This window comes from Gambusia affinis, linkage group LG18 (assembly GCF_019740435.1).
Source record: "Gambusia affinis linkage group LG18, SWU_Gaff_1.0, whole genome shotgun sequence".
NCBI classification, from domain to species: Eukaryota; Metazoa; Chordata; class Actinopteri; order Cyprinodontiformes; family Poeciliidae; genus Gambusia; species Gambusia affinis.
In genome coordinates, this window is record NC_057885.1 from 25,693,883 (window position 1) to 25,718,088 (window position 24,206).

The 24,206-nt window shown below is 48.7% G+C and overlaps 3 protein-coding genes across 7 annotated transcripts; 1 reads left to right on the forward strand and 2 right to left on the reverse strand.

The window, feature by feature from the left end:
- Positions 1-1,658: 1,658 nt before the first annotated feature.
- LOC122820900 (ephrin type-B receptor 4b-like) lies at positions 1,659-14,882 on the reverse strand. 3 transcript variants are annotated; one of them, XM_044098578.1, is made up of 20 exons: positions 14,228-14,882; positions 8,726-8,796; positions 8,491-8,633; positions 8,055-8,421; positions 7,822-7,984; positions 7,065-7,220; positions 6,535-6,701; positions 6,216-6,420; positions 5,852-6,142; positions 5,677-5,773; positions 5,469-5,527; positions 5,280-5,393; positions 4,320-4,567; positions 4,095-4,241; positions 3,937-4,005; positions 3,704-3,753; positions 3,537-3,636; positions 3,244-3,437; positions 2,813-2,982; positions 1,659-2,707 (listed from the first exon to the last, which is right to left on the reverse strand). In XM_044098578.1, the coding sequence occupies exons 1-19, from the start codon at positions 14,334-14,336 to the stop codon at positions 2,820-2,822; spliced, it is 2,913 nt and encodes a 970-aa protein (XP_043954513.1). In that variant the 5' UTR covers positions 14,337-14,882; the 3' UTR covers positions 1,659-2,707; positions 2,813-2,819. The 3 variants fall into 3 exon arrangements, with proteins under 3 accessions (XP_043954513.1, XP_043954512.1, XP_043954511.1); XM_044098577.1 differs by having other exon boundaries at positions 2,824-2,982; positions 6,216-6,422; positions 6,546-6,701; positions 14,228-14,881; XM_044098576.1 differs by having other exon boundaries at positions 2,824-2,982; positions 14,228-14,880.
- A 2,809-nt stretch (positions 14,883-17,691) lies between these two features.
- On the reverse strand, positions 17,692-19,525 carry psmb6 (proteasome 20S subunit beta 6). The gene is made up of 7 exons (XM_044098580.1): positions 19,381-19,525; positions 18,688-18,755; positions 18,548-18,613; positions 18,400-18,465; positions 18,178-18,307; positions 17,941-18,085; positions 17,692-17,875 (listed from the first exon to the last, which is right to left on the reverse strand). Exons 1-7 carry the CDS (start codon positions 19,477-19,479, stop codon positions 17,748-17,750), a joined length of 702 nt encoding a protein of 233 aa, XP_043954515.1. The 5' UTR covers positions 19,480-19,525; the 3' UTR covers positions 17,692-17,747.
- Positions 19,526-19,626: 101 nt separating this feature from the next.
- Positions 19,627-23,282, forward strand: trappc1 (trafficking protein particle complex subunit 1). 3 transcript variants are annotated; one of them, XM_044098582.1, is made up of 5 exons: positions 19,627-19,749; positions 20,121-20,219; positions 20,309-20,379; positions 20,457-20,595; positions 22,973-23,282. In XM_044098582.1, the coding sequence occupies exons 2-5, from the start codon at positions 20,121-20,123 to the stop codon at positions 23,099-23,101; spliced, it is 438 nt and encodes a 145-aa protein (XP_043954517.1). In that variant the 5' UTR covers positions 19,627-19,749; the 3' UTR covers positions 23,102-23,282. The 3 variants fall into 3 exon arrangements, with proteins under 3 accessions (XP_043954517.1, XP_043954518.1, XP_043954516.1); XM_044098583.1 differs by having other exon boundaries at positions 19,739-19,845; XM_044098581.1 differs by lacking the exon at positions 19,627-19,749 and adding an exon at positions 19,894-20,033.
- Positions 23,283-24,206: the final 924 nt, after the last annotated feature.

Here is a 24,206-nt window from a genome sequence, read left to right on the forward strand (position 1 = left end):
ATCCAGATGGTTGCTGGTTCTGCAGGATTAGCAGGAACACGAAGGGTTAAAGAAGCTAAAACCAGATTAAATAAAATAAATCATTAAATCAATAACAGCTGATCAGTGAGTCACTGAGGAAACAAACTGAACAGGAAGACGAGGCAGTTGACGAACATCTGGTCAGGATGGACGACTGGTGAGGCAACGAGCAACACGGTAGCTAATGCTAATGCTAGTGCTAATGCTAGTGCTAATGCTAATGCAGTTTTAAAGTCTCTCCACTGGCTCCCTGTAGCTCAAAGAATAGACTTTAAAATACTGTTGTTAGTTTATAAATCACTGAATGGTTTAGCACCACAATACATTAAAGATCTGCTGCTGTTGTATCAACCTTCTAGAACTCTCAGGTTCTGGTTCTGGTTCTGCTCTGCATCCCCAGAACCAGAACCAAACGAGGAGAAGCAGCATTCAGCATCTATGCACCAAAAATCTGGAACAAACTTCCAGAAAACTGTAAAACAGCTGAAACACTGACTTCCTTTAAATCCCAACTAAAAACCCACTTGTTTAGAGTTTTATTAGAAACGTAATCAATTATAAATTTATTGACGGAATCTGACTTGATGTTGTTTTTATTATTGATTCTGTGTTTCATTGTGTTTTTGTGTTTGATTTGATGTAAAGCACTTTGAAATGCCTTGATGCTGAAATGTGCTTTACTAATAAAATTTGATTGATTGATTGATAAACCAATTATTAATCTAAACTAACCAGGAGTTTTAGTTTCTTCTTCGTCACCATCAGCAGCTTATCACCATGGCAACACAAAACTTCCCCACATTTCATAACATCCAGAACGACACAGTTTAAGGTGGAACGAAAGGCGGGCGTTAATTTAAGGTGGAACCGGAATGTGACCTGTTAATTTAAGGTGGAACCGGAATGTGACCTGTTAATTTAAGGTGGAACCGGAATGTGACCTGTTAATTTAAGGTGGAACCGGAATGTGACCTGTTAATTTAAGGTGGAACCGGAATGTGACCTGTTAATTTAAGGTGGAACCGGAATGTGACCTGTTAATTTAAGGTGGAACCGGAATGTGATCCGTTAATTTAAGGTGGAACCGGAATGTGACCTGTTAATTTAAGGTGGAACCGGAATGTGACCTGTTAATTTAAGGTGGAACTGGAATGTGACCTGTTAATTTAAGGTGGAACCGGAATGTGACCTGTTAATTTAAGGTGGAACCGGAATGTGACCTGTTAATTTAAGGTGGAACTGGAATGTGACCTGTTAATTTAAGGTGGAACCGGAATGTGACCTGTTAATTTAAGGTGGAACCGGAATGTGACCTGTTAATTCCATAAAAATAAATTTTGATAAAAATCTTAAAGTTCAGAATAAAATGGATCTGAAACAGAAAAACCTTCAGAACCAGGCGGTTCTGTTAGAAGAAGCCGGACCCAGTCATAACCCATTCAGACTCGGTTCTGGTTCTGAACCAATCCAAGGTACCAGGACTGGTTCCGGTTCTTTAGGAGCAGATTCTGGATCCCACAGGCTGCCTCACCCGGCTGGGGGATCTGAGTCTGCAGAGGGTCAAAGGTCAACCTGGAGAACTTGTCTGGCTCTGGGCCCGGTTCTACCAGCTTCATCAGAACCATCAGAACCATCAGAACCATTTTCCATCTTTTATTTTCATATAAAACATAAATGTGGGTCGGTATCAAAACGTTGATCTGAGGTTCTAACAGACATGATCACATGAACCAGAACCAGAACCAGCAGGAGTCCAGCTGGTTCTGGAACCTGCAGCAGGTCCAGTTCCTCTGGGATCATAAAAACATTCAGATTCTGCTGAAAGGTTCTGATAAAAATGGCTGGTTCTGGTCCAGACAGTTGGACCGGACTTGGGTCAGAACATTCCCAACAGTTCTGAGGGATTACAGTCATTTAGAAGATTCTGGACCCATCAGAACCATCTGAGAGTCCAATCAGCTGCTGGTTCTGTTCATGAGATCCAAAACGTTCCAGAACCACAGAAACCCGGACAGAGCTGGTCCGGAGGTTCTGGTTGGATTATTCATTACTATTATTCGGTTCCAGAACCGGGCTGCAGGTCCAGATCTCCTCCAGAACCTTCCAGAACCTTCCTGACAGAGATCCACAGTGAAGAGGTCTCACTCTGATGTATTTCCTGGTTCTGTCCCTCCCAGCTGTTTGGACCATCGTCTGGTTCTGAAGAAGTTCTGGGTTTTATTCTCTGGGTCCCGAGTTCCCATCCTCCTCAGAACCAATCAGAACCCTGCTCCCAGTCAGAGGGCGGGGCTTAACCTGTGAGGAAGGACAGATCCTCTGAGCGTCCAATCAGAGAAGCAGTTATTCTCTATCCTGGTTCTGCTGGCTGCTGATTGGTCGATCCGGTGTTCCTGAGGAGCTGATTGGCTGGCAATAGTCCTGAGAGTTCATCAATAAGGCAACAGAAGGTCTGTGATTGGCTAGATCAGGCAGGAGGGCGGAGTCTAGCTGCGCCGCTGGGATGTCTGGTTTGTATCGGGTCAGAACTTTGGGCTCCAGGTCCAGTCGGCGCCGAGCTGATGGTGGCTGCAGTGTGATTGGTCAGTAGAGCAGAGTGGGCGTGGCCTTGTGGATCCTGAGCGTCTGGATGGAGGAGAGGATCTTCTTTTGGTGGCCGGCGAGGGTGACGCCCACTCTGAGCAGGTCGCTATGGAAACGGAGAGGAGAGGGAGAACCGTGAGCCCTGAGCACCGACTGCCAGGCTGAACCAGGCTGGACCCACCAGAACCCGCCAGAACCTGCCAGAACCCACCAGAACCTTACTCTGTGTTGAGCTGTGACACCACGTCCAGGCTGGTCAGCCTGGCTTGGACGAAGTTCTGCTGGTACCGCTCCATCTTGATGGCCCGGAGCCACTCGGACACGGAACCGCAGGCCGACGGCGGCGGCAGGACGCGCTGGTCCAACAGGGGCTGGGAGGGACTGGGACACAGGGACAGGTTAGTCAGCTGGTTCTGGTCCAGGTCACAGTTCTGACCAGAACCCAGAAGAATTGTGAACTGGATCAGAACCGGGCCAGAACCTTCCTATGGACCTGCTAACTGGTCGGTGCAGTCTCTGGGTCCGGACTCGGATCGGAACCAGCAGGGAACTGGTTAACCTGGGTCTTACTGGTATCGGTTCTGGACCTGCTGGTGAAACTGCCATGACCGCCTCTGACCTCTGACCCCTTCCTCCCCTTACCTGGGCAGCTCTGGGGGCGTGGCCTTCAGGGAGGCCGGGTTCCGGATCAGCCGGTCCAGCCCGGACACGATGTGGCAGAACCTGGGCCGGTTGGCTCGCTCCGTCTGCCAGCAGTCCAGCATCAGGCCGTGGAGCGAGGCGGGGCAGTCCGGCGGCGGCGGCAGGCGGTAGTCCTGCTCGATGGCGTTGATCACCTGGTCAGATCGGGTCAGAACAGGCCAAACCAGGTCAGATCGGGTCAGATCGGGTCGGGTCAGTGACATGTTCTGGGTTCGTTATCTGGTGGTTCTTACATCCTGGTTGCTCATGTCCCAATATGGCCGCTCTCCGTATGACATCACTTCCCACATGACGATGCCGTAGCTCCAGACGTCGCTGGCCGAGGTGAACTTCCTGTGAGCAGAGACTCATTACTGTCTCCATAGCAACCAGGAGTACCAGCTGCAGTACCGCTGCTTACCTGTAGGCGATGGCTTCAGGAGCCGTCCACCTGATGGGGATCTTCCCTCCCTGAGCACAGGAAGACACACACCTTTCAAAATAAGAGCATGACTAAAGAGAGGACAGAGCTCTGAGGAACACCAGGAAACATCTGAGATAAAAAGTTCAGATGTTTCAAGTTTCTCCGTGTTCATGTTTTTCTACTTTTAACCTCCAGGTGTGAAGTGGAGGTTACCATAGCAACAGACTCACCAGAGAGCTGGTGTAGGTCGGGTCGGACGAGTTCTCCGTCAGGAACCGGCTGAGACCGAAGTCCGACACCTGGAGGGACAAAACCAGCAGAGGACGGTCAGAGACAGACAGACAGACAGACAGACAGACAGACAGGGAGACGTCCAGGTGAGTCTCACCTTGCAGACCAGGTTGGCGTTGACCAGGATGTTTCGAGCTGCCAGGTCTCTGTGGACGAAGTTCATGTCGGCCAGATGCTTCATCCCTGCAGCGATGCCGCGCAGCATCCCCACCAGCTGGATGGGGGTGAACTGACCGTCGTTCACCTGCAGGGGGCGACGGAGGACAGGTGAGACAGACAGGAAGTCAGTCAGACAGGAAGTGTGGTTCTGAGAGGTTCTGACCCGCAGGAAGCTGTCCAGCGCTCCGTTCTCCATGAACTCGGTGAGGATCATGACGGGACAGGAAGTGGTGATGACGCCCTCCAGGTGGATGATGTTGGGGTGATGGAACTGACCCATGATGGACGCCTCCGACAGGAAGTCCCGCCTCTGCTGCTCCGTGTAGCCGCCCTTCAGCGTCTTGATGGCCACGAAGTTCTCCTTCCTGCCGGGGAGACGCAGCCGGCCGCGGCACACCTCACCGAACTCACCTGGACCGGACCGGGTCACAGACAGAACCAGAACCGGGTCAGAGACAAAACCAGGTCAGAGAGAGAACCAGAGCTGGTTCTGATGGGACCCAAACAGTCCCAGCTGGACCCGGTTCTGAACCTCAGAACCAGCTTCTGAGAAGCAGAACCCAGAGTTTCCTCTGCGCCACTGCTCCAATCCAGGACAGCAGGTCCAGGTCAAAGGTCACGGACCTGAGTGTCAGAACACTCAGGAATAAAAGCTCTAAGAGAAAGACACCAGACTGGACCCGTTAACCAGACTGGACCCGTTAAACAGACTGGACCCATTAACCAGACTGGACCCAGTCTGAGGGAGCCATTCCACCCTCAGTCCTCTCTGACCTCTGACCTTCAGATCCGTTCTCATCAGAACCGTGACCCCTGCAGCGACGGCGCTGCTGTTTCTGTAGTGACTTTTATTCCAATCAGGCTTGAAAAAGCCAGCTGAATAATCTGTCACTGGATTATTTCATTAATCTGGAAACATTTCAAATCCCTGAAGGCCACTGGGACCAGTTGAAGGTTTACTGGAGTCAGTCAGAGGTCAAAGATCAAAACGTTTCTCTGAATTTGACTCATTTTCTATTAATTCAGTAGAAAAAACACTTCCTGTTTCCTGCAGGAAGTGCTCCGGTTCCTCTGCGGTCCAGAGAACCTCCCAGTGGTTCTGCCGGGTCCAGCGGTTCCTTACCGGCGCCGATCACTTCCTCGATCTTGACGAAGGACGCGTCGATCTCCTTGGCGAACTCTCTGACCGCCTCGTTGGGATCCTCGTAGGTAAACGGGTCGATGTACACCTTCATCGCTACGGCAACAACATCACACGTTCATCAGCCGTGATGTAAGCAGTTCAAGGCCTCTGATTGGCTGAGAGACTCACCCTGTCCCATCTGGTACTGACCCGCCTTATCGGTCCGGGTCGGGCGGCGCCGGCGCTTTCTGAGGGACAGGAAGACAGACAGGAAGTTGCTCTGCAGGAGTCCTAATATAGTCGACCTGCTACACCCTGAGCTGAGTGTGTCTGAGGTCAGAGGTCACGGCCTCCATTGTTCTCGGCGATGGCAGCATCAGGATCCTCTTTCTCTTACCTGTAGCAGATGAATCCGGCCGTCGCCGCGGCGACCAGCAGCAGCGTCGCCACGGTGACGAGGACGGCGGTGAGCACCAGCTGGGAGTGGGTCGGACCTGTCGGAACCGAGCGGAGCCGTTAGAACCCGGCGGTTGAGCGGCACGGCGAGCTGTCGGGTCGGGTCGGGTCGGTACCGTCGGGAAGAGTGCTGAAGCTGCCGGCGCCGCTGAACGACCCGTAACCCGCCTGGGTCTGGGCCCGGACCTGGACCTGGTACTGGGTGGCCCGTCGCAGGCCCGACAGAACCAGGGAGCAGGACCGGCTGGACCGGTACTCCCAGGGGGCGTGGCGGTCGGCGAGCGGCCGGAACCGCAGCTGGTACTCCAGGACCGCCTGCTGGTTCTGCAGAACCGGAGCGGTCCAGCTCAGGGACAGGCTGGACTCGGACGCCGCCGCCCTCCTCAGGCCAGACACTGGGGGCGGAGCTACAGAGAGAGGCAGCCAATCAGTGAGCGGCTCCGGAAGCCCCACTGCATTCTGGGTAACGGAGTGTTTTACCGTCTCTGCTGCTGGTGACGTTGATGCTGACGGAGGCCGGCTCTGATTGGCTGACCGCTGACACGCCGTTCACCGATTGGATGGTGAACATGTACCTGGCCTGTGGGCGGAGCCCCCAGACGGTGACCCGGGGTCGGGTCAGGCCCGTCTGGGAGGGGCGGAACAGGACGCTGTCATCACACGGAGAGCAGGAGCCGACCAATCCCTGAGCAGGAGACGGCAGGGGGCGGAGCCATTAGGAACAACGTCCAGGTACAGATTCACACTGGGATCAAACCAGTATCTACCAGGTACTGACCAGCAGACCCAGCTGTCCTACCTCAGCGTTCCCAGTGCTCCCAGTGCTCCCAGTGTCCCCGCAGGAGGAGCAGACCACCCGGTAGCTCAGGTCTCCCCGTCCTCCTCGGTCCAGCGGCTCCGTCCACTCCAGGATGAGCGAGGAGTCGTTCAGCTGACTGACCGGGTGGCGGGGGGCCGACGGCGGGCCTGCAGGGGTCAGAGGTCAGAGGTCAGGGCCTGTTTAACATCACCTGAGCGTTTCCCTGAGCGCTGACTGCCAGGCGGTTGGAGCGAGGAGCTGCTGAACCATCAGAGAGAGTAGCAGGCCCACAATGTGGGACATTTTCCCCTGTTTAAGGGTTAAAGGTCAGTTAGGCTGTAGGAAACGAATGGAAAGTCCCCACAAGTCCGGAAAACACAACTGTGTGTGTGTGTGTGTGTGTGCGTGTGTGTGTGTGTGTGTGTGTGAGTGTGTGTGTGTGTGTGTCAGCAGCTCGTTCTGCTCATCTGGGTCAGTTTCTCCCTGACCAGGTGCATGCTGGGTGTTGTGGCCTCAGCTGCAGGTCTTACGTGTGCAGGCCGCGTGCGGCGGGTCGGAGTCGGCCCGATCGTAACCATGGAGACATGGGCAGTAGGCGGAGCCTGGGATCCTGGTGTTGCTGTTGTCTGGACAGGAAGTGCAGCCTCCACTTCCTGGTTCCACCTTGAAGTTTCCTGAAGGACAGGCTGCAGACAGAGGATTACTTCACTGTAATGGATTACTTTATCCTGCTGGTATTACTTTAGCCTCTGAGGGGGCGGGGCTTAATGTGGCGAGACAACAAGAGACAGGAAGTGGCCTTGGACTGGACAGGATGTGGAAAGTGCTGCCACGATGTCATCAGCAGCCTCCATGTTTGACCTTTGACCTCTTTGGCTTCCCACAGGCCGCCGCCCACCGCAGCAGCACTTCCTGCTGGCAGCCAGCTGACCTCTGACCTCTACTGGAATAACAGGAAGCCTCGACAGTCTGACACCGCGGTCTGGCCCGGTCCAGTCCGGTCCGGTCCGGACTGCCAAACTGTAACCGGGTCACAGACTTCAGGTTCTACTGGGACCGAACAGAGCCAGTCAGAACCGGGTCTGAGGTTCTATCAGAACAAGAACTCCTGCTGGGTCTGTGGGCCGAAACAAACAGACGTCTGGTTCTATTGGGACTGGACCTGTCAGAACCGGACCGACCCAATCAGACCTGATCAGAACTGTACCGATTCAATCAGAACCGATCAGAACCGGACCGACCCGGTCTGGTTTCCCACCCCCTGTGCTGTTATTTTGAAGGGCTCACCTCGGCAGCGCAGGTCGCCGTCTCCGGCTTCGTACCCGGGGCGGCAGGCGCAGCTGGAGGTGGGCGGCCCCACCCACTGGCCGTCCTCGCCGCACAGCATGCTGGGAGGCTGGGCCAGCTCGCCGGGCGGCGTCACGGCGTTCTCCACGCAGACGCCGCGCGCCTGTAGACCGACAGTCACGCTTTTACTCTGAAACCCGCGGGACGGGGCCAGGCGGCGTTGCCGTGGTTACCTGCTCCACCAGCGAGTGGGGGACGGTCTCGGGGAAGGCGGCGAAGGCGCGGCGCAGCGGCGGGCACTTCCTGAAGAAGACGCGCACGGCGAGCAGCGCCATGCAGGCGCCCTGGCTCTGGAAGGCCAGGTAAAGCCCCGCCCCCTTCAGGCCCTCTAGACGCAGCAGCTTGAGGTTGGAGCGCCGCTCGGCGCCGCCGCGCCGCAGCAGGTGGTCTGCCGCCACGGCGGCCGCCTTGGTGTAGGGGTTCTCCATCCAGGCGGGGTGTGTGGGCGTGGCCTCGTCGGCGTCCGCCTGGTAGTAGTAAAGGTTAAAGGTCTCCTTGCAGTGCCGTTGGTTCATCGCCGCGCACTCCATCATGGTGAACCTGCAGGGGGCGGGACGCCGTCACTACACCACTTCCTGTCTACGCAGCCCAGACGGCGGCTCCACCCACCGGATCTCCACGTAGAGCGTGGTGGCGGCGCGGCGCGGGATCCAACGCGTCCGCAGCCAATAGGAGGCCGGGCTGGACGGCGTGCAGATCTGGAAGGTCCGGACGCTGTTGGCGTCCTCGTCCAATCCGCTCAGCTCCTCCCACTGGGGGGTGGAGGGGGACCAATCAGAGAGCAGGAGGAGGGGTCACCATGCAGCCAATCCCAGCAGGTAGTGTGGATGTGGGCGGGGCTTACCTGCTGGTCGTCTGCTGGGTGATTGGTCCAGCGCAGGTCGGACGTCTCCAACTTGGTGTTCATCAGAACCTCTGAGGGCGAAACAGAGACGGATAAAAGGTTCTGGTTCTGGTCAAGTCCAACTGGTCTGAACCATCAGAACCTCTAACTGGGCCCTCTGAGGTTCTGGACCAGAAACATCCTCAGTGTCCTGCAGGTCCAACCGGACCAGAACCATCATGGACTAGAATGACTCTAAATAAATAAATGTGTCGCCATGAACCGGACCTGGACCCGGTAACTCTGAGAACAACCGGACCGGGCGTCTCCATGGCAACGGGAACAAACATGGCAGCAGGAGGAACATGTAGAAACTGCTGAGGGCGCCCCCTACCTGCTGCCCTGGGTGACCGCCCAGTCAGAACCGGAATCAGGAGGTCCGGAAAACAGAATCAGAACCAGGTTCTGACACACGGTTCTGATCAGCCCAGCCCGATCCGATTACTGCCTCAAACTGGCTGTGTGTGTGTGTGTGTGTGTGTGTGTGTGTGTATACACTCATCTGAACTGCTATGTCTGTGAGGACCCTGCAGTTCTGACCTGAACCGGGTCGGTACTATCAGTACTTCATGGTTCATCCTGGAGTTCATCCTGGACCTCACACACACACACACCCAACCACCCAAACACACACACACACACACACACACACACACACACGCCCAGAGTGGCTCATGCTGAGTGCAAACAGCCAATCAGAGATAAGAGAGCAGGACGAGGAAACCGCCATGACAACGGAGACGGGATGTTTACATAAACGGGCCGGCTGCAGCGTGTGTGACGGGCTGTGTGTGTTAGTATGTGTGTGTTTTATGGTGTGTGTGTGTGTGTGTGTGTGTGTGTGTGTGTGTGTGTGTGTGTGTGGTCTCGTGCTCAGACTTGCTCTCTGGCAGTTTACTCTCATTCCTCCAGCCTGAGAACCAGAACCAGAATCAGAACTGGAAAAAACATCAGAACCTGCACTCACTGGCCACTTTATTAGGTACACCTTGCTGGTACCATTTGGATTCTGATTGGTTACCTAGAACTGGGGGATATGAGGAAAATCTAATATCCTGATATATTTTTGCTAGTTAGCATTGAGGACAACTGGAAACATTCCTCAGAAAGTCTGGTCCATATTGACACGATATGGACCAGAAGATCCCAAAGGTTTCTATTGGACTGAGATCTGGTGACTCAGTCCAATAGAGGCCAGTCGAGTTCAGGGATTGTTCATTGTTCAGGAAACCAGTCAGAGATGAAACCAGTCTGAGATGAAACCAGTCTGAGATTATTCTGGCTTTATGACATCCTGCTGGAAGTATCCATCAGATGGTCCACTGCGGTCAGAAAGGGATGGACATGGTCAGCAACAATACGTGGTACCAATGGGCCCAAAGTACCAGGAAAATATTCCCACACCATCAGACCGCCACCAGCCTGAACCGTTGGTACCAGGCAGGATGGATCCATGCTTCATGTTGTTGATGGACCCGACCATCAGACTGTGGCAGCAGAAATCCAGACTCATCAGACCAGGCAGCGTTTTCCAATCTTCTCTGGATCCTGTGTGAATTGTCGCCTCAGTTTCCTGTTCTTACTGACAGGAGGCAGCCGCTGTGGTCGCCTGCTGCTGTAGCCCAGCCACCTCAACGTTTGATGTGTTGTACGTTCAGAGATGATCTTTGGTTATTTGAGTTACTGTTCTATCAGCTCCAATCAGTCTGGCCATCCTCCTCTGACCTCTGACCTCAACAAGACGATCCCGCCCACAGACCTGCAGCTCACTGGATATTTTCTCTTTTTCGGACCGTTCTCTGTAAACCCTAGAAATGGTTGTGGGTGAAAATCCCAGTAGATCAGCAGTTTCTGAAATACTCAGACCAACAATCAGGCCAGAGTCTCTTAAATCTCCTTTCTTCCTCGTTCTGATGTTCAGTTCGAACTGCAGCAGATCGTCTCAGCCACGGCTACATGCTGCCGTGTGATTGGCTGATTCCACATTCACATTAATGAGCAGCTGTACCTAATAAAATGTCCAGTGAGAATAGATTTAAAATCCAGAACCTAGTTCTGTCAGACTGAGCTGATTGGCCGGAGTCAACGTAAGCCCCGCCCCTTCCTGACATCATCTGCAGCGGTCCAAATCCTTCTGCCAGGTTCTGATCTGGTACTGGTCCAGTTCTCCAGATGAACAATCTGGTTCTGGACCTACTGAACATCTGGAGACAACCGGACCTGGACTGCTGTTGGTTCTGGAACCAGCACAAAGCTCCAGAACCATCTGGATCTTGGTTCTGTTCTGGACCCGGACACAAACAGAGCAACTGAAGATTCACCAGCAGGTTCTGCAGAGGTTCTGGGAACCCAATCAGAACCCGAAGGTCAGCAGTCAGGCAGGTTCTGTAGAACCTGTTGATCCTAACTGTTCTCCTTCTGAGCATGCTGTGGTGCGGTTGCCATGACGCCCATGTTGCCCCCCTGGTGGCCAACAGGTGTCAGGCAGAATAACAGCTGCAGGATATCGATTCCAGTCAATATCAGTCAGACAGCCAGCAGGTTAGCATTGAGGACTCACGTTAGCATTAACAGCTCAGGTTAGCATTAACAGCTCAGGTTAGCATTAACAGCTCAGGTTAGCATTGAGGACTCAGGTTAGCATTGAGGACTCACGTTAGCATTAACAGCTCAGGTTAGCATTAACAGCTCAGGTTAGCATTGAGCGATGAGTGAGAATGATGCTAGCGCGTTCATTTGAGTGAACAAAGTTCATGGTTTGCTAACAACTGATCTGGCAGCTTCTGTCTCTGAGCAACAGCTATGTTCATTTATTCACTCATTCATTCATTCAGGTAATGTAAACAGACCACTCCACCAGCAAATCACTCACTGGTCTTTATCATCCAATCAGAGCACTGCGAATAGAAATGCCATAAATAACAACCAATCAGAAGCAGCAGGGACTAAACTAGCGCTGCAGCTAACGATTATTCTGATGATTAATTGGATAAAAATTGCCACATTCTGCAGATTTTTCATCTGACTGATTCTCCTTTTTAATACAAATTTAGAAACACATAAATAAGTACGAATAAAGATTTTAATTTTAACGCAGAAAATCAGCATTTTATCACCAAAGAGTCAATAACAATGTTCCTTAAGTGAACAACTAATTATCTGTAGCAAAGGACGGATTTGCAGCTAGAAAATGTCCTAACATCATCATCAGCTGATCATTAACACAGGCGGACCTAATTATTGATTATTGATTAATAACTGGACAGCAGGAGGTGATTAACAAGAGATTTATTCCAGAATGTGAACCAGGTGAAGCCAGGTGAGTTCAGGTTCACACTGAGAGGGTTTTAATCTGAAACGTTTATATTTATTGTTTAGTTTTTACAGAGTTCTGATCTCACAGCTAACGGCCTTTTAAAGTCTGGATATGAAAGTTTATGATTAATGGAGAACTGAGTTATTTCAATAATCGATTAATGTTTGTTCAATCTTAAAATCACTAAACTCAAAGTGAGGTTCAGGAAACACAGAGAACATGAACTTTATCCAACTGGTTCTGATCCGCTAAACTGGTTCTGGATCCTCTGGACCGGATCAGAACCAGCAGACTCTATCGGCACTCATAACTCTATAGATCTGCTGCTTCTAGATCTGCTGGATCTCTGCAGTGGCTCTGGAATGGCTCGACTTCTCACACACACACACACACACACACACACACACACACACGTTTGCCTGGCTGTCTTTGTGGGGATTTTCCATTGACTTCTACAGTCTAATCCTTATCCTAACCCTAATCAAAACTCAATTCACACCTTAGTCCTAAATCTGACCTCTGAACCAAACACAGCATTCTCCCTTGTGGAACCAGGCTTTGGTCCCACAAGGAGCAGTGGGTCCCCACAACGTGGTGTCAGGAAAATGGTCCCCATAAGGAACTATAAACAAACACACACACACAGTTTATGAGCCTGCAGGTTAAACTGTGACTCACTTGTTTATTTAAATGAACCGCAGGAACATTTTGACACACACCTGAGGCAGGTAGACTGATGCTTATCACACACACACACACACACACGCACACACACACAGATGGAGCCAGGTTATTAATGAGGCGGTCATCAGTGTCTGCTCAGTTAGTTCATCCATCACTGGACCTGCATCACCTGAGAACACCTGAGGAGCAGCAGCCAATCAGAGAGCAACCAGTCAGAACCTCATCCTGCTTCACCAAATTCTGAAACCAGAACCACTGAGACCAGAACCACTGAGACCAGAGAGAGACCGACCAGAACCAGGAAGAGGGTCACATTCCTGCAGACAGGCCCAGCTTCTCCAGAGATCTGGCTCTGGATCAGAACCAGGTTGGCTTTGGTACACTGAGCAGAACCAGGCTGACCCATAGAGACGGGTTCTGGAGCCAGAGAGTGGTGGCTTCATGAAGGCTGATCAGGGTGTGTGTGACTGTGTCTGTGTGTGAGGTCTGGTCCTGCTTTAATAAGCAGGTAAACACAGATTCAGCAGCAGCATTAATAACTGCTATGTAGCAGGCTGAGCTACAGCCGCCTTGTTATTAATGATAATAGCGATAATAACTTGTTATTAATGATAATAGCGATAATAACTTGTTATTAATAACAGCGATAATAACTTGTTATTAATGATAATAGCGATAATAACTTGTTATTAATGATAACAGCGATAATAACTTGTTAATGATAATAGCAATAATAACTTGTTATTAATGATAATAGCGATAATAACTTGTTATTAATGATAATAGCGATAATAACTTGTTATTAATGATAACAGCGATAATAACTTGTTAATGATAATAGCAATAATAACTTGTTATTAATGATAATAGCGATAATAACTTGTTATTAATGATAATAGCGTTAATAACTTCTTATTAATGATAATAGCAATTTAGCAGCTGGAGCTGCTTGTGTTTTTTAAAACTGATTATAGAGCTACACTATATTAAATACTCAACATAATCATCTAAATAAAGATCAGCAGAATAACTGGAAAACTGACTCCATCTGCAGAAACCTCAGAGTTTTGATTATTGTTTATGATTTATTATGTAAACACGGTGGAGCCACAGACAGACCGGTCCAGCTGCTGGTTCTGATTTAACAGGTAAAAAACAAAAAAATGCCAGTTACAGGAGGGCAAAAATGGCTTATAAAAATACCAGTTATAGAAGACAGTTTATTATTATTATTGCTAATTCAGGGTTTTTTTCAGATGTCTGTTCATTTTAATATAAAATACTAGTAAAACTAAATGAATAATAGAAGTTTTGGGAGAGAAGTTAAATTATAATAATGTTTTAAGAATCTTTTCGATGTTTATTTTAATCCTTTTTTTAACCTCCATATTAATAATAAAGTCTTATTTGACCCGCTACGTCACTGATCGGTGATACCTGATCGTGGACCGAACCGGACTCACCCTCCTCGGCCCAGCAGAACCAGCAGCAGCCCAGCAGAACCAGCAGCCCCGGCAGCCCGCGGGGGGAGGCGCGGCCCCGGCCTGCCTCCGCCCGCTGGCCGCTCTCCATGGCTCCCCGCTGGAAGTCCCCGTCCGGAGCGGCTCGGTCCACGGTCGGGGAGGTCAGCTGGGCTCCTGGAGGACCGGTCGTGCCCGCCTCATTGGACCTCAGACGGCGGTCCGGGAGCGGCGGAGCAGCGGGGAAAAGCTGCCGAGAAGCGGTCCGGGAGCGGCGGGAATACTCCGCACAGGACGAGTTAAATTTTGGAGAGAAACTTTTCAAGATGGAGGCTGAAAGTCCGGGTCTACAGCCAAGCCGAGGCCCCGCTCCCTCATCCGGCTCCCTCCATCCCCCGCTACCCGCTTTGTCTCGCTCTCCTCCGGGAACCGCAGCGGGCTGCGGCGGACTCTGAGACCGGCACCGGAGTCCAGAGGTTCACCCGGAGCAGTGGAGAGGAGTCGGTTGCTGGAGGATAAAGAGAAACTTTCCCAGATGTAAATCCAGTCCGAAAGGCTCTAAAGTTCCCCAGTATTCCCAGTTGCCCCAGTGGTTTCCAGTTTCCAGAAAAACTTCAGACAAAGCTGAAAGTTTTCAGACCCCACCCTCACACGAAGCCCCGCCCAGAACATGCCCGATGACGGTCTGTGATTGGCTGAGCAGCCTGTTGGTCTGTACAGGGGCGGGGCTTATCGGTAACCGATACGCCATGAAGGAATGTAGAGGTGTCAGTCTGCGCATGACCGTTAGGGAAATAAAATCAAATATTTAATTACATAAAAAAATGAAAATAAAGCTAATTAACAATGAATGAATATTAACTTAATTTTAATAAAGGAAAAACTCAGGAAGAAATCTGCTTCAGTCCATCGTTAGCACATTCTCTAATAATATTATTTTATAGACAGTTAAAACACCCAAAATGAGCTGCGTGTATTAATAACATATTAATCTGTACTTCAGGTGAGTGACGTCACACCTGCAGGACTTCCGTGCACTAAAGAGGAAGAGCTGCGATTATCTTAATGTGTTCATTAATAACATGTTTCAGTGTAAAACATGTCAGAAATGTCAGGTCAGATCATTCTGAATTATTTCTCTTTAATATGATGTAACTCTTAGTTTTTATTTTATTTCAGTGAAAATAATAATATTTTTATGAGCTAGTACAGATCCTGAAGTTCAGGATGTTCTCAGGAGTCCAATCATCAGTACAGGTTCTACTGGTTCTATTGGTTCTGTTTCCTTCAGGTTCTCCTCCCAGCAGGTTTCAGATCTTCATCTTCAGTATCATGAACACCTGGAACAAAAGAGCTTCCTCCTCCTCCTGTGGGGACAATGCAGCAGGATCAGATGCCTCTTTGTTGGCAGAGGTGTGAAGGAGGCCAGAGGAGACAGGTGGCAGGTGGAGCTCCGCCCCCTCCGCTGACCGTCCACTGGTGGAGAAACTCAGCTGGTTCTAAAACACCAAAACATATGAAGAAGCGTCTGGAAGAGTTTAACGCCTGAGAATGAACCGTTAGACCAGGGGTCACCAACACGGGGCCCGCGGGCCCCCAGGTCGCCTGAGGGGACCTGGTCAGTCACCTGTGGAGCAAGTTCTAAAAATAGTCATTGTCATTAGGGAGCACTGCCAAAGAAATTATTTAATTTAATGTTTTTACATTGAATTAATAACATTTGTTTATATTTAGAATTTTTTTTAAAAAGTAAACTGTAAAAATGTTTAAAATAAATTGCTTTATGCATAAAATTCTTTTCTATGGTTAAAGTTCAGAACTGCTCAGGTGCCTGCAGGATTTTATCGGAGGGCGGCGGCGCCTGCAGGGTTTTATCGGAGGGCGGCGGCGCCTGCAAGCTGCTCCCTCTCTGCCTACCTTAAGATTTTTCTTAAAGTAAAAATAGAAAATAATAATTTCTGAAATTTTTATTATCAAACCCTCTTTACAATTAACAAAATTGCAGAGGGAAAAAAAAGATCTTTTATGTCAAAACATCTTGTATGTAGCACGTCTGAGTCTGTGGGGGTCAAAGGTAACCCAAAGCTTAAATCTTATTGGTCAGTTTGCTTTTGTTTATTTGATGTTTTTTCTGTAATCTAAGACTGAATGATCAGAGTTTGAACCTCCTGTAGTTCTAAGAGCGGTTTGGATCTCGGTGGAGCTTTTTACCGGGTCGGTTCTGTTGGGTCGCCGGTTTATGAGCTTTTTTGATGTTTTCTGACCTGCAGAGCTGATGGGTCACCAGTTAACTGACCTCTGCTGCTCTTCCTGAGCGTGGAGCTAAAACTGAGGGTTAAACCATTTAATCTAGTGGAAACGTTCCCAATGAATCAAACATTGTTGCTTCACCTTCTGCTCCTCTGGACTCTGACACCACCTGGACCTGGAATCTACATCCTCCTCTGGACGTGGATCTACTGGGTTTATAGGCTTCACTTCCACGTCTTTATTATTTAACATCGTTTGTGTTAAAATAAAACAAAGTGTGTTCTGCTTCAGTGGTTTAGGTTTGTGTTGGTTTTGTTCAACACTCACATGATGGAGATCTGGTTGAGCTCCTGCAGGTCAGTGATAGTTTTACCTTCTGATCTGTCAGACATTTTTATTCATCATCTCCTGGTTTCAGCCAACAAGCGACCCGTCAGCTTTTAAGTTTGCAAAACCACAAAAAAGCTAATAAACCGGCGACCCAACAGAACCACACACTGTAAAAAACTCAGGATCTTAGAACAACGGGAGATTCAAACTCCACTCATCATTTTTAGCTGACAGAAAAAGCAAACTGACCAATCAGATTCAGGCTCTGGCTGACCTTTGACCCCCACAGACTCACACTGATGTGCTACATACAAAATGTTTAGACACAAAAGAACTTTTTTTTCTCCACAGTTTAGTTAATAGTAAAGAGGGTTGGATAATAAAATAATAATAACTTTTCTGTTTGTATCTAAAGGAAAATCTCTCAGTGCCTCCAGATGTTCAGCTGCAGCTGCAACAATCCAGACTCTCAGTCACTTTGGACAATTTAGAATCAGACAGAAAATCTCCAACAGGGAATCAAACTCACAACTCTGAACTAAGAACTTCTGATCACATGATAGTAATGAACCATATCTGCCATGATAAATTATTACTGATAACTATTGTCAGTAGATCATTAATATGATCATATATACATATATTAATATTGTTATAAAGGCTGAGACAACAATATTTATGTCTGAATCAAACCAGTTGCCCTTTGTGTTGCTCTGGACCCGGGAAGCAGCTCCAAGTCTCTAGAAGGTCAGTGACCTCTGAGTTAGACTGAAGGAAGAACAGAACCTCAGGTCCATTAGTGAGCTGGCTCCCCCTGCTGGAGACTAAAGGAACTGCATCAGCATAATAATAATAATGATCAGGACAGACTGAGCCCAGCCAGCTGGTAACAGACTGAAACCTTTATTAACACATGTAACACAAACACAGGAAGTGAGCCCGCTCAGTGGGTGGAGAACCGGGGCAGCTGGTCTCCCAGAATGACCCTCCGCTCCACGCCGTCCTCAGAGATGGAGGCCAACCTGATGACGCCACCGCTGGAGCCGTCCCTCTCCATGGCCAGAGACAGAGCTGCAACACACACAATGTCAGATCCTGAGGACTCCAGCTCCCAGCATGCCCTGCGACAGCCTTACCTGAGGCAGTCAGCTCCAGACACTGGTCCTTGTTCAGGCCCGGTTTGTAGTTGGAGTCCATGAAGCCGTAGACGTAGGTGCTGCCGCTGCCGCCCACCGCCACGGGCTGACGGACCAGCATCCCTCCAATGGGAACGCAGTACACCTGGGGGACAGAACCGGGTCAGAACCAGGTTAGACTGGGTCAAGACCGGGTCAGAGCCGGGCCATGGGACCCCGGTGTCCCTGTGATCCCACCTGTCCTCCCTTCCTGCGGTCCCATCCGGCCACCAGGATCCCAGCCATCAGCTCCTCTCGGTACCGGTAGCAGCTGGCTCTGAACAGGTTGGCTGCCGTCTCCACCAGGGGGGGCTCATCCAGCTCCACACTGTGGGGGGGACAGACAGGACAGGAGGACAGGAGGACAGTTAGACCTTCACCTGTCAGAACCACACGGCACTCACAAACCCAGTCTGGTACCTGTGGAAACCCAGCTGGTAGGAAACAACCTCAGCGATGGCCTGAGTGTCTGCAGCCGATCCAGACCTGAAACACACACAAAGACTGACTAGAACCTGTACTGGGACAAGAACCAGAACCAGAACCCCGGCTGTCCACCAGGACCGACCTGCAGCAGTAGATCCTGTCGTGGATTCGGGTCAGTTTGTCTGTCACTCTGTTGGCAATGTAAGCTCTGAGAGAGGGAGAGACACACAGGTGAGTCTACCTGGGGACAGGTAACCACGGTAACCTCTCAGGTGGCCTCACCCTGTGGTGGTCCGGGAGTCGGCTCCAATCACCACTCCTCCATCGTACTCCACCGCCATGATGGTGGTCTGAAACACACACAGTAAGCTCTGAACGGTTCTGTTCAGCAGACCTCAGCTGGTTCTGGTCGCCTTCACTGGGTCAGTTAATTATCGGACACACCATCAAACCACAAAGACGCATAAAGGAGATGTCCGAAAATAGAAGCATCAACTGACGACCGCTTGTTGCCTCTAAGGTGCGTTTTACAACAGCTAAGTCCTGCGCCAATTATCGGACAGAGTGCATGTTTTTATGTCACTGTTAAACTCACTTTCATTTTACCAGCTCATTATCGGACACATTAGCTTTAAAAAAACGTTTTGTCCGGCAATAGAAACAGGAGCATTAGTCATCCCGTCGACACAATAAAAGAACCTCTGAGCGGGTCAGACCGACGGAAGTTCTGCTCCCAGACCGGTTCGAAACTTTATTTAATGTTTTTGGCCCTAAAGACCTTTATTAACAATTATCAGTTCACAACTTTATTTAACTTTCTAATCTTTAATCAACCAGCGTGAGCTAACGTTAGCCACAATTAGCTTCAGCATATCTGCTGTCTCATTCCGACACATTTCTGATTTAAAATTACTCCATCACGAACCGAACCGACCCGAATGCAGTCCACTCTGGTCCCGCCAGCCCCGCACCTACCCCTGTGCTGACTTCCTCCCTGCTCCAGTCCGGAACCAGGTCATTTTTAGAGGAAATCTGATGCCCGAAGATCGGCATCATAGACGCTGCGGCCGCCATTTTTTTTTTACTCTTACTTAGCTCAACACTGAATAAAGGAGGAGGTGTCCGTTAATACCGCCGGGATTAAATTCATTTAACGCAGGCACTGAAGTGGAAATCTCTGAAGTGAAAATAGTGTTAAGCAGTTCACTATCCATAATATATTGTCTGCTTAAAAACATAACTAAATACACTAAAAAAATAAAAAATAAAAATACCCGTAACTATAAATCCGGCATATAAGCGAACAGCTACGCAGTGAGGTCCTGACGGAGACAGGAAAAGAAGGTAAACAGTTCCCTATGCAAGAAGTCAGATTGTTGTTTTAACGTTTACTTTTTTAGTTTTTTTCTAATCTCAGGATCTCTCTAACTGTGTGTGTCTGTAAGTTTAATGTGGATTCTGGGCTTTAATCAGGTTTTTGGGCTTTTAAACTCCATCTAACTGCCGCGGTGAACCAGACTCCATTTAAAAAACTTTACATTTTGATTCCAACATTTAAAACTTTGAAGACACGGTAGAAAATTACTGCAATAAATATTGTAAATATGGAGAAGCAGATCGCTGATTCGGCATTGCTTGATTTATTGTCACTATTTATTAGCAGGACTCATTGATTATTGATTGGTTGTTATTTCTCCGGGAATTTGTCCTTTCAGATGACGGTTCATAATCTATACATATTTGACCGGAATGGGAGCTGCTTGTTTTATAATGAGTGGAACCGGAAGAAGCAGGCGGGGATCTCTAAGGATGAGGTGACGTCACACCAAAACAAACGTAATAAACAACCAGCGTTAACCAGTCAGTAACTAGTCTCTCTCTCTCTCTGTGTTTGTGTCTGCAGGAGTTCAAGCTGATGTACGGGATGCTGTTCTCCATTAGGTCTTTTGTCAGCAAGATGTCTCCTCAGGACATGTATCCTTCATTAGCTGACTTGTTGCTAGGTTACCAGTTTGTCCCTCTGTCCTACTATGTCCTTAGCGCTTCCCAAGGAAGGACGGCTTCCTGTCCTTCCAGACCAGTAAGTACCGCCTCCATTACTATGAGACGGCCAGCGGCCTGAAGTTCGTCATGAACACGGACCTGTCAGTGAGCAACGCCAGGGACACGCTGCAACACATCTACAGCAACGTAGGAGACACACACACACACACACAGACACTGCAGCAATGTAGGACATACACACACACACACACACACACACACGCATGTTTTCCTGTTAATCCTGACATGAACCATAAACTCAGGTCCAAACTTAAGAACCCAAAGCCCAAAAACAGGCCCTGGTCCCGGGTTGTGGGCCCGGGTTTTGGGACCAGTCGGTCCTCACAGTGTGGTGTTTGTTGGAACAAGGGTGCTGACACTGCAGCAAAACAAGGCTACACACACACACACACAGAACCCGGTTCTGGTTCTGGAGGAGAATCAGGTTTTAGTCTCTCTGGGTTCTAAACCGATGTATTCACTTCCAGTTCCGGTCCAATATCTTGTAAAATTCAGTTTAAAGCTGAACTCACATCACACTCCTGGGGGATCTGTCACAGGAATCAGGTAAAAATGTTACACCATTAATTTGATAAAAAATAAATAAATACCCATCCACTCAATAAGACATTTGTTGATTTTTCAGCTCAATTATTTATTCAAAAAGAATTACAATACTAAGAAATAATAATAGTTATCTTGTTAAATAGATCAATAACCAAAATCCCTCAAAAAATAATATAAGTTAAACTTAAATCACTCAGTTTGAATCAGCAAAAAACCTAAATAATTAAATGTCCAAAATTTCCCGTTCTTTTTTCATAAAGATTTTTGTCCACAAAAGGAGTTCCATATCCTCCATGAAAATAACCAAAGTCCTGGAAATATTTCCCCATTTTAATCCAAAGTCCTGATCCAAAATGAAAAATCCAAACGTTAAAACCTCCCAACAAAGATAAGAAACAAAGAGTGGTACCACCAAAAATCCCCAAAAAGAAAAATAAAGTCCAGATCTCACTGGGAGAGTCTTTCTTTCCCTCAGTGGCGTCTTCTCACACTGGCGGCGTTTCCTGGATGCAAACTCCGATCCAGTTCCTAATATACGATCTGCGGCGCTGGGAGAATTTTGATCACTGTTTTATGTCTTTTCTTTGATTTTTACTAGTTTTAAACGATCAATAAAGTCAAAACTCCTGTTGCACAGATCCAACGGGGAGAAACTTCCTCTCTGGTTGCACCGACACACATTTTTAATCACTAATTTCACACACACCTGAAAACATCATGATGTTTCTGCCCAAAAAATCAGTTATTAACAGTGGAAATTAGAAATAATTTTAACAATGAAATCAGAGAAACTGTCCTACACTCAGTTTGATACATTTACGTTTTAATGTATTTATTCAGGGAAAAAACAAACATAGTGGTTATGTTACAATCTGAGGTATTGATCCAATATCTGAGGTATCTGCTGATATTGATCCGATACTGATAAATGGTGCTAAATTGACTTTAAACGTTTTAAATTAACTTTTGTTCAAATGTTGCAAAGATACAAAAATTTTCTTCTGCAACATAAAATCTGAAAATTATCCACACATTTCTATCAATTGTATTTATTTATTATTGTTTTAAATAACTTTGATTTAAATAAAGATAACAGTTGAGCTTTAGCATCAGGCTAAGTGTCAAAAACAAGCAGCAGCTGCATCCCATCGTTCAGAGGAATCGAATCGTTCCTGAACGTCGCATCAATTCCTCAAATAAGCATAAATCAATAATCAATAACATGTTGGACAATGTTTCACCTGACATAATTATTTTATTTCAGGTGTTTAGAATCAGTTGGTCAGAGCTGCTCAGATCCGTTAGCATGATGTGGAAAGAATCATTTTCTGAAACAATAAAAGTTCAGCAGCTCATCCTGAAGTTCTGTTTCTTCATGCTGGATGTTTTCACTGCTAACTGTTAGCATGTGGCCTGAGTCATGTGATCAGGCTAATTAGCCATGTGCTAACTTCAAACTAATAATCAATAAAGCTGTGAATGAACAGTAAAGGCCTCCAAACCATCTGTTAGGACAGGAAACACATCGAGGGTATCGGATTTTCAAAATAAAGTAAAATTTTACGTTTCAAGATACTTAAATTTGTTTTATTATAGTTTAGATAAGTCCACAAATATTAATTAATCAAGTTTTTTAGTGCAGCACATTTCAGCATCAGGGCGGTTTAAAGATCTTTACATCATAGAAACAAACAGCATAGATATAAATTTATCTGATACGCTTTGAACATAGAAATAAAACAACTTGATTCAGAAGGTTTGGGGCTTTTATTGTGGCGGGCACAAAACATAGATCTACGTCACCTAGATCAGCCTTATAGATCAGCACTGATACTTGATCTATAAATGTTTTTCTATGTTGGGACCGATGCAGATATCAGAACGATTCTGTTCCAGGTCCAGAATGGTTCAGGTTCTGGTCCAGTTCCAGGTTCTGACCGACCCGTCTGTGTTGCAGCTCTATGTGGACCTGGTGGTGAAGAACCCTCTGGTTCCGTCCTGCCAGCCTCTGGACAGCGAGCTGTTCGGAACCAGACTGGACTCCTTCATCCGCTCCCTGCCGTACTACAGCCCGCGGGCCGCCTGACCGGTTCTGGTTCTCCTGATCCGCTTCTTTCTGTCCTTCAGAACCAGAATCGGTCCAACGTCAGAACAGTCTGGATCTGGACCAGAACACTGGATGGAGCAGAACCGGGTCAGCAGAACCGGGTCGGGCTTGCTGTATTTATTGAGTTGTTCTGTGTTTAATAAAGTGAAGTTGGACCGGTCCAGTTGGTTTTGTGGTTCTTGACCCGTTAACTGTTGAAGCTTCAGAACCTCAGAGGTCCAATCTGAGCAGAACCGATTACAGTTCTTTGTTCTGGTTGAAACCCAAACATCTCCTGATGATCAGCGGTTCTGACCCAACAGAACCTTTAACATCTGGAGCAGTTCTTGGTTCTGTTCTGGTTCTGATGGAGATGAGGTCCGGACCAACCTGCCTGGTTCTGGTGGAAGGACCAGATCCATCACAGTGGTCCGGATCAGTGGAACCGGGTCGCTGCAACAGAACTGTTCTGGTCCGGCTGTTGGTGATGATGTCACAGGTCAAAGGTCAGATCTGGATTAACTTGGTTATAGGTTTAATGTTAATTTTGTGATTATTAATAATTGATTGATGTGGTAAGAGGAGAAAACCATAAATATATGGCTGCACTTTACTGTGTAGCTCAATAGCTAGCTCTAGCTCCGCGGCTGTGGCTCAAAAGCTAGCTCCGCGGCTGTGGCTCAACAGCTAGCTCCGCGGCTGTGGCTCAACAGCTAGCTCCGCGGCTGTGGCTCAACAGCTAGCTCCGCGGCTGTGGCTCAACAGCTAGCTCCGCGGCTGTGGCTCAACAGCTAGCTCCGCGGCTGTGGCTCAACAGCTAGCTCCGCGGCTGTGGCTCAACAGCTAGCTCCGGCTGTGGCTCAACAGCTAGCTCCGCGGCTGTGGCTCAACAGCTAGCTGCGGCTGTGGCTCAACAGCTAGCTCCGCGGCTGTGGCTCAACAGCTAGCTCCGGCTGTGGCTCAACAGCTAGCTCCGCGGCTGTGGCTCAACAGCTAGCTCCGCGGCTGTGGCTCAACAGCTAGCTGCGGCTGTGGCTCAACAGCTAGCTCCGCGGCTGTGGCTCAACAGCTAGCTCCGCGGCTGTGGCTCAACAGCTAGCTCCGC